Source organism: Lepisosteus oculatus, chromosome 20, assembly GCF_040954835.1.
Source record: "Lepisosteus oculatus isolate fLepOcu1 chromosome 20, fLepOcu1.hap2, whole genome shotgun sequence".
In the NCBI taxonomy this organism is placed as follows: domain Eukaryota; kingdom Metazoa; phylum Chordata; class Actinopteri; order Semionotiformes; family Lepisosteidae; genus Lepisosteus; species Lepisosteus oculatus.
This window is the reverse complement of record NC_090715.1, coordinates 15,428,626-15,438,199: the sequence shown is the minus strand read 5'-3', so window position 1 is coordinate 15,438,199 and position 9,574 is coordinate 15,428,626. Positions and strand designations below refer to the sequence as shown.

The 9,574-nt window shown below is 38.6% G+C and overlaps 1 protein-coding gene and 1 long non-coding RNA gene across 2 annotated transcripts in view; one reads left to right on the top strand and one right to left on the bottom strand.

Annotated features, from left to right (window-relative positions):
* Positions 1-1,626: 1,626 nt before the first annotated feature.
* LOC107080015 (uncharacterized) lies at positions 1,627-6,974 on the bottom strand. The gene is made up of 4 exons (XR_001480903.2): positions 6,856-6,974; positions 6,431-6,496; positions 3,146-3,400; positions 1,627-2,163 (listed from the first exon to the last, which is right to left on the bottom strand). It is a non-coding gene; the product is annotated as an uncharacterized lncRNA (long non-coding RNA).
* Positions 3,314-9,574, top strand: part of LOC102692109 (carbohydrate sulfotransferase 8) — a 102,346-nt gene continuing 96,085 nt past the window's right edge. The window contains exon 1 of the mRNA XM_069181239.1: positions 3,314-3,431. Coding sequence (XP_069037340.1) covers positions 3,323-3,431 — 109 coding nt within the window. The 5' untranslated portion in view covers positions 3,314-3,322. The remainder of the gene's footprint in view (positions 3,432-9,574) is intronic.

Sequence of the window (9,574 nt, the reverse complement as noted above, 5' to 3'; positions counted from 1 at the left end):
AGCTGATATTATGGCCGTGATGGTGCAAGATATTTCTCAGAGCATTATCTAAGAGAGGAATCTCTGTGCAGGAGGCTGATACTATTCCTGCCAGGATATAGAACCTGTTACAGGATACCAGGAATCCGTTTACTGCTTAAGATGATCAAAAGGAGTGGAGAGTGAATTGCAGTCTTGTAGTGAATCCTCAATAAGTCACAGACCAGAAAAGGAGCTGAACATTTTTGTTCTGATTTTATTTTTTAATTTGTGATTCAAAGCTGCCAAATACTAAAGACAACACCGACTGATGTCTTTACACAAAGGGTTGTGGGAGTGTGGAGCAAGTCATACAGCCATATTATGAACCTACAAACCAGTTTGCTCCTAAAACCATGATGAACGAATAGGCACAGGAAATGACTGTCCTCTTTTCAGTGTTCTTAAATGTAAGAAGACAGCTCCAATTATTAATTACTAATTTTGCATCAATAAAAATAATGTAATCGTATCTGAACTATAAAACAAGTCTTCTGTGTTACCATACCTACTGTAGCAACCTAGCAACATCAGCTGCTGATTCTAACAACCTACTGCTGTAGTTAGTACATTGTTTAAAGTTTGTTTCTGAGATGCTTGGATTAAAAAAGAAGGAATTTCTAAAGAAGCTTGTTTCTCTATTAATAATTTTCTGTCCTTTCAGTTTTGTGGTCTTAATACAATTACAGTATAGTATGCAATGCTGTGATAACGTCTCATTCGTTCTTTGCAACAGTATGCTCTCACGCAATGACAAGCAGATGTATTAACCCAGTGAGTGTTACCTCTGCAATACAACTACAAAAAGATTAACTAAAACGTGGCTTTATTGCAGATACAGTACATATATTAAAAGTCATGCAACCACGAATTTGAGCAAGAATTTCCAATAATGTTAAAATGATGTGTGAACAGCTACTCGCAATAAGAGAGTTGACAGATGTTTCATTAACCCAGTTGAAAACTTTAACTTTTTTTGTGAATAAGATTCATTCAATAGCTTATTTCTGTTTCTTTATAAATAATGTAAGGCTTGAGAGTTTTCAATAAATATGCTGAGAGGCATTAAAAGCACAAAAAATGAGAATTGGAACCAATAGGATGTGTTGCATTTTTTATGCCTGGCAGTATATAAGTCACAGTGTTTGTATTTGAAAAGGTGTTTGATGTGTGGACTGCAAGCATTTTTCTGAAGGGTTTATGCATATATTCCTCCTGCCAAGGTTTAAAGATGCCTCGCCCTAGGCAGGTATTACTGGCACATTTACTTACTGCAGGAGAAATGTTAGAGGCTTTTCAATGTTTGTTTCTCTCTGTTTTGGGGGCTCTAAATCAAAGGAAGTCAATGATTATCTTCTTGTGTAAACCCAAGCTGAATCTTCAAAAGACTGTGTTCTGTAATTGATTGCATTCAGTATAAAGGGGCTGCCATTTCTCTGCACTCCTTAGCACATTCAGGTAGTGATTAAAGTACTGCTGCTCAGTAGCCCTGGTCATTTCTTTCCAAAGCCATCACAGGATGTTAAAAAAATCTGTAATATCTAGAAAAAAAACTTCAAATATATATTTTATTATTATATTTTTTATAATACAGTATATAGGGGATTATAATGTTAAGAGAAGATTTTACAATATTTTACAGGGAGAAAATGCCCCTGGTCTATGCTTACAACTGATGTACAAGCTTAGTAACTGTATTTTAATCCTTTTAATTTTAAATTGTTGGTACTTTAGTGTATTTTTCTCTGGCTTGCACATACTCATTCACAGTATAAATAGATGTGCCATTAAATATTTTCAAATAAGCTTGTAGCAATGGTTTTTCTGTGTTTTATTTTGCTAGTTACAGAGTAGCATACAGTATGTGCACACTTGATTGTGCTGTATTAAAGTGCATTTTTATCAATGAGCCAAAGACTACCAGTCCCACGCCTTCGTGTTTCTAGTGCTCCAAATAATGCAATCATAGAGGTCAGTGAGCTTCAGCTGTCAGGCAGACCGCAACAACAGTGGCGAAAAGTATGTGAGTCACATCGACTGCTGTCACTCAGGGTGTACAGAACATCTTTAATACTGAGAGGTAAAGTTCAAGGTCCCTCTGTTGTCCAGAGCTCCTGCACACTCAGCCCTGCTGAGGGGAGCAAACTGTGAGAGAGAGAGAAGTGAAGAAACAGATGTGAGTGATTTCTCAGGGGGAAGACAGACTGGAGTCAGCCACAAATTAATCAAAATCGTTATAGGGAAGAAAGCCCAGAACGGCAGACAGATGTGCACAGTTAGCCCAGCTAATACAGTATATGGAATGATGTCATCAAAACATGGATTTCAACACTATTACATTGGTTAATTGCTCCTTAATAATTATCCACTTTGGTCATGCAGGTTAGTGTGTGTGGATAGAGCTTTTCATGGGAGCACTAATACGTTTGCCTACACTTACTCTTAATCCAACAACATTAAAGATAAGCTCACATTCAATACTTTTTGAATGCTTTGCTGACAAATGGGCCTTTGGGGTACAATTACAAAGCAGTTCTGTGGTACAAGCACTGAGCGAACAGGTAAATCAGATATACTGCACAGCCTATGAATGATGCATGATCACTTGGTGTCCACATTTCAGCAAGAGCTGTATAAATCCTTCTGTTTGGCTCATAACCCAAAGGTAATTATAAATGTACAGATTCTGAGGTCTCTGATGTTTTGAAGGAGCTACGGAAGATTTAAAAGAAATGTATAGAGAATCCGAAATGCTTAAGTATTTACCAAAGGTCTCCGATTATCACTTTTCAATGACTCACATCTTACTATTCATCTCTTGCAAACAGACAAAACCACACCCAGAGAACAGAAGCAATTTTCATTCTGCTGGGCTTTTATGCACAGCACAATATATTTTAGCTTAAACCAGTTACTCGTGTTCTGGCCAGCCAGAAGAATATGTGTTAGCTTTCCTCTTAAATCTGGATTAGAACTGTACCATACAAGAAGGCTCTTAAACACAGTGCAAGGCCATATGGGCAATATTTACTAGCTGTGGGTCAGTGTAGTGGCACCAGTGTGACTTACGGGTCAGGAAGGAAACTTGTTGTTTCTAATGCTTGAGCTGAACTGTCATCTACTGTACCTTCCTCAATGACTATACCAGCTTCCCCGTGTGCCTTCTTTTTCAGGTGGAGCTGCCATGGCCGACCGAAGAGGACTGGACAGCCTCTGGGAAGCACTGGAGTCCAGCTGAGGACTAAGGCGTCTCTGCGACAGGCCCTGGCCTAGCCGGGTGGGAGGCGGACAGCAGACTGTCGCCATGAAGCTGCCCTGTCTGTTCTTCTTCATCTTGCTCTTTGGAGCTGGAGGCCTGGTGCTGTTCATCCACCTGCAGGACCTGTCGGAGATGGTACAGCAGCAGGTGCCAGGTGAGTAGCAGCCCTCATTGTGCTGGCCAGCTCTCTCAAGCAGCTCACTTTGATTATGCTTTGCCGGTGTTACGATACGATAATACTTTATGGTCTGATTTTTCAGAAATTTGTTTTGCATCCAAGCAGCTATGTTTAACACACAGAAAGACTTATAAAAAAACTATATAACCAGTACAAATAAATATCCAGTACAAACCGTACATAGTCATTAGACACCACTCTTTGGTAAACCCAAAGATTATGGAATCCTCATAGCTTTCCATAACCTGTAATGTTTCTTCTCCACAATCTGCCTAAGCCCCTATAATGGTACACACCCCTCAGTTTTGCACATTCTGTAACCACTCTCTGTACTTGCCCATCAACCAATACTCCTTCATTGTGAGCTTGTTTATTGAGTAGTTTGTTGGAATGTGGTATAAAGGAATTCCTCATTTTGTAACTGTACAGTATGTCTGCATTGAGGGACTCAAAAGTGTCTGTTTGAGGGCCTCAGTTGCTATTCTTCATTCAGAAAATGTGAGGGATCAGAGGAGATACTAACAGCTCGTCTCAATGTACTCGTATTGTAAGCAGTTTGAAAACTCTGCTCAAGTGACATTCCCACTCTCTTAAGAGTACATATTCAAGCTCACCATTTTTGTAGGGTTTCAACATTAAAAATGCGACATTTCTCAGTATTTTTTATAAAGGATTAACTACTGTATGGGATTGCAGCACTTTGCTCAGTCAGTGTCGTTCCACAACTGACAGAACCAGATGACCTGATGCAGGTGTTTCGGATAAATATATAAATGTTTCAACAGCATTACGATGTTATCGCAAGTGGACAGCCAGAATAGGAACTATTAGTCATGTCCTCAGAAGCTACAAATCCATCTTCTGCAATTTAACATCAAAACGCAAAGATTTTATGAGGTAATCTGAGAATTTTATGGCACAACATTGGACAGGCGTTTCAAAGCCTTATGCTTTAGTGGAAATTGGACTTCATAATTTATGAACTACATTCACGAAAGAAGACATGGAAAAGGAAAGTAGAAACAGCTGCTACATTATTGCTATCCACGATTTATTTGACATTAAAAACTCAATATTTCAATATCGATATCTACCATATTAGACTAAGCATGTTTTACATTTAAAGGAAATACCTGAGAAATACATTTGTTTCACTTTTGCACGAAGTGGAAAATGACTTGCTGTTTACAGCACTACAGGCTCCAAGTCGTAAGAGTAGCACACATTAATGTTAACTGTGTTGTAAAAAAGAGCCACATAACGTCAGAAAATCCCAAACCCCAAGGTACTGTAAAGGCATTTGCAATGTATCTGAAGTAAAATTCTGGAACTTTGTTGTTTACTGGTTGAATGTTGGGACATTTCATATTATACAGTGCACCTCTAGGAAAAAAAACGAACGCATTGCATTTTGGAAAAATGAAGAGCACTTAACTTTTTGATTATACAGTATACTGCACAGAGTTTAAGTTGTATGAATCAATTTACAGGCATAGAAACAGGATCCTGTTGTTTCACTTACAGTACATGTACAGTACACAGAAGATACTTAAAGAAGTGAGTTAGCATATGGAAAGTATTCAATTGTGAAAACTGCCTTGTGAAGCAATGATATACAAGCGGATCTGTGAGGAATGCACTTGTGTGGACAAATGATGGCACACGTTGGAGACCACTAACACCACCTGAGCCCACTATAGGACATGTAGTGCATTCCTAGGACTAAACATCTGGAGGACACTGGTGCTGTTAGTGCCCTCTGGTATGTATTGTCATGCTGTCATGAACATGAACGTCTGCCTTTAACAAGGCATTTTTTAAATATGGTAGTAGTTCAGGTGGGTAGCTGCGTCAGCATGCATAGGCTGCAAAGGAACAAGTAATTTTTTAAATACGTCAGCTGTTTATAAACTGCCCGTGTAACTATTTTTTCCTTATGCATTCAGTATTTAGCAGGCTTAATGGGAAACAGAACATGCAATACTTTCCTAGCTTTTGTCTCATTACACTTTTTGAAAGTGTGACAAGGACACAATCTGCATTTTTTTGAATGACGAGACCCACAGCCTCCCCTTTCTAGCAATACTGGGTTTTAATTAATTTCCCCAAAAGCCATTTCTGTCTGCCTTTCTCTGCTGCTCATCCCATTTGTTTTTGTAAGTCCACAGCCTCTGGTTCCCTACTGTGGAGAAAATACATACAACAGCACGGTGGCGATTGTCATATTTCACTTTTCACAGGCTCGTGTGAATTTGTGTTTTTTTATTCTAACCTTAATGGAAAAGGCAATGGCAACTCTAAAATCCAACAAAAGAGTTAGCTGTTAGCCTAAGTTAGGCCTAGAGTTAGCCTGAAAGGGCAGTGACATGCAGCAAAGCTCCCCCTCTAGATTTAAAATCTAGTTTCAACTACCAACACCACAGGAAAACATGGTACACTTACTTACATTTCTATCTGAATTTTGTTAATAATTATAAAGCACTAAAGATCAAGGCTTTCTATAATGGAATCAGAGTTCGCTCATGACAAGTGAACTGATGTTGTCTGAGTTGTGGGTTCTCTGCCTAGTCTTCTGTTACCATTAATAATTTAATAGAAATATCTGGTTTCTTTATCCCTTCTCTTGGATGCTCATAATTGCACAGCAATACTGCACAGAAATCCCTATCGGCTCTCCCTGGATACATACAGTAATTAGGTAATGCATGAGGTTTCCAGATAGCAGAGAGCTGATTGGAAATACAGCTGCAACTGAAACTTAAACTGCTGTTCCTCAGTTAAAGGCAAAGAGCATGAAGCACAATGCTTTTACTTTCATGTGGATGATAAAAAACATCTGACTGTGTTACACAAATTACTAGATCTGTAAACTTACTCTGCATTATGTGTGTTTCAAAAATACTTTAGTTTAGAGCCACAGCTACCTATTCTGCTGTTCCCAAATCAGGCTCTTTGAGATTAATTATCAGGCTTACCCTTTTCATTCTGGCAACTTTTAACCTGCAGAGAGCCCCCCAACACTATACAGCCGTGTTGGTAATCTGTAATTAAGAAAAATATACTGTAAAACATCAGGAAAGGCTCTAGAGCTCATCGTAAGACACGACTAATAAGATCTAAAGAAACAACAATAATGAGTCACAGAATCTGGTTTAAGAAAATAGATCAAATTGGAAAACTTACACAAGTATATAGTGCATATTTAGAAACATTTTACAGTGGGAAGTGTATAGTGGGAACTCCCACCCTTGAATACTAGTTAATAACTAGTCTCGTAATTCAGCATAATGAAGATGTTAATTAAAGCAACTACAGGATGTCACCGTTACCTACTACTGCTCTTGTCACCTACCTAACACTACAAGAGCTCTTTCCAATACTACCCTGGCTCTGTACTCACTGATTAAAGGTCAACTGCATGGTGCATCAACTCAGGAGGGGAGTTTACATATCACAGGCTATGTTGGCTGTAATTACAAAATACGAAACAAAACCAGATCCTTTTTTAATTATACTATGTCTTGTATAATTACATCAGGTATCATCAGTATACATTTCCACCATTTATTCTGTTCTAACAGCCTTTTTAATTTGATCAAAAAATGTTTGTTTTTTTTATTTAATCCACTCATGAGAGATTTTGAACACTGGGAAACCGAAATAAACTATTTATCTCTTGCAAACCTGCTTACTCCTATATGTCCAACACATGCTGTCCGTAGACATTCATTCTTAGTTTTAAAAAACCTTCATCTGTTTTTGCATGATTTTGAGGGGGTTCGCAGTGGGGTGTTTAGGAGAATCAAAGTGACCTACAGTGACCTTTATTATTATTTCTTGGAAGATTTAGCCGATTCCTGCTTTCATACTGAATCTTCACAGTTTAGTCCCTTATAATAGTCCGCTTTTGTATATTAAAAAAGCACAGTGAGGTTTGGAGTGCTCCATCTAACATTGGTGTGATTTAGTATATTCAATTGATTGTGTTCTGTACAATGTGTTTGAAAATTCACATCACATAACAACAGTTATTTACAAATAACTAACAATAGGTACAGTAATAAGGCAAAATACGACCAGAGCTGAACTAGCCAATCAAAGGCAATGCATGGTGGCAAAATAACAGGAAATTGTAAAAATACCTTGCAAATTTGCTATTAAAGTTACAGGAACATTTAGATCTGTAGTTTAAATGTTCCTGTAACTTTAATACTAGACTAAACCATTACTTTTATGAGCATTCCTATAGTATCAGTCAGGAAGAAATGTATTTTGTTTTTAAAGTTTTAAAGTAAATGATCCAGTGATGATTGGGCTTGTAAATAAACACCAAACACTTTAGGAATAAAACTAAACAAAGATATACTGTATACTGTATATACAGTGTATAGGCTTTGGGAATACTGTGAAAATGTTCACCTAGTGGTGAAAAGCAGTACTCCAGGGATGGGATGCTCTTCAGCTCCTTTTCAGCACCTTCTCAGTAAAAATGGTTATGTACATACCTGCAGTTTCCTTCTGGTAAAGTGTAACAGAGTGAATGTTTGTCAACAGAAAGGCAATGGTGCCTTGTTGTCAGTGAGAGACAGCGTGCTAACCTCTTAAAGTAATGCTTACATTAGTTTGCTTTAATAAAGTACTTCTGACAGCAGCTGTTTGTGTTGATTTGTTAGTACCCATTTATTCCTTCCCACACCTCACACACTGACCTAATTGGAATGCGGCACTGAAAAAGCAATATCAAAGTAATTTTCCACAACATTAGGTGCAATTTACTTCTGATCTTTGGAATGAAACAATCCTATCCCTTTGGCTTCTGCGAGCACATAAACCTTGATTACATTCATGTACCGGGCAGTCATGCCAGCAGCTCTCGCGGTTCGCTCTGTCCCCATCTCCCCGTGCACATGCGATGGCAGCCCATTGTGCAGCTCATGCTCTTCTACGCCCTGGAAGAAAAAGCGATACCTAATGAAGCAGGAGGAATGCATTAGAGCTGTAATAGTGACCATCTGGGTGGATCTGAGGCCTGGGCCCTGACACTACACCTGTACTTTTAACCCACTTGTTTTCCACTACTTGACTCCTACTGATAAAGCCCAGACAGCCCCTGACTCAAAACGCTTTCCTTTCCTGATTTTCCTGTTATTAGTGTTTTTGTCCGGATCCTCTTCGTTTCCCCTAGAGACACGTTGTACCTCATTTTCTTCCTGTTGTCTTTTTCTGACTTCCACCATATCTCTTTCCTCACAGAATATGTCATAGGACTGTTAAATGTTTTGCAGTTTATTCTTGTTCTGCTTTCCACAGGAAAAGAAAGATGTTTTTAAAGCAGGGAAATTGTATGTCACAGAAGCACTGTGCTCTGGAGCTCCTGGGTGAAGCATTGAACACTTAAACCAAAGCAACACCACCAGTAATTAGAGTGATGCTTTGCTCGCTTGTAGCAAAACAGAGGACAGCCAAGAACACACACACTATAATAAAAAAACAAACAAGGAAAATGAAATGAGATTCAGAGGAAAACATAATCCTTTGATCTCTACTTTCAGAAAACTTTTAGAAGGGTGGAAACATTTTATTTTGTTTTCGACAAACAGGCAGCACAAAGCGTTCATTGGAGTTGAGACAGGAGTGTCTCCCGAGGCAGCAGGTGTATCAGAAGCTGTCACAGTGATCTTAATATCAAGGGAGCACACTGCACTGTGTAAAAAAGGCAGTAAAGAAATCAATACGGGATGGTATTTGTGTGCCATATGGATCCAGCTGAGAAGCAGCTTTTTAAAAACCTCTTTGAAGCTTTCTATCACAGTCCTTTTTCCCTCAAATCCATGCTATGCTGTGAAACTTCAAGCCCTATGGTTAGAGGCTCTGAGAGCACCTGCTGTAACAAGTCACCGATAGTACAACTGAATATCTATTGCTGCTACTCGACAAGTCCTTCAGAATTCTTATTTCATAACTAATACGACTCAGGCTCATTTGTATTTGCCACAGAAGGTGGTTCGTTTTTGTAATTTCCTACATTCCTGTTTATTGTTCTTGTGAGTGGTTTAACACACAGAAGGCCTGCATTTCAGTGCTTACTGTTTACTTACTAGGTGCATTAACACTTGAAC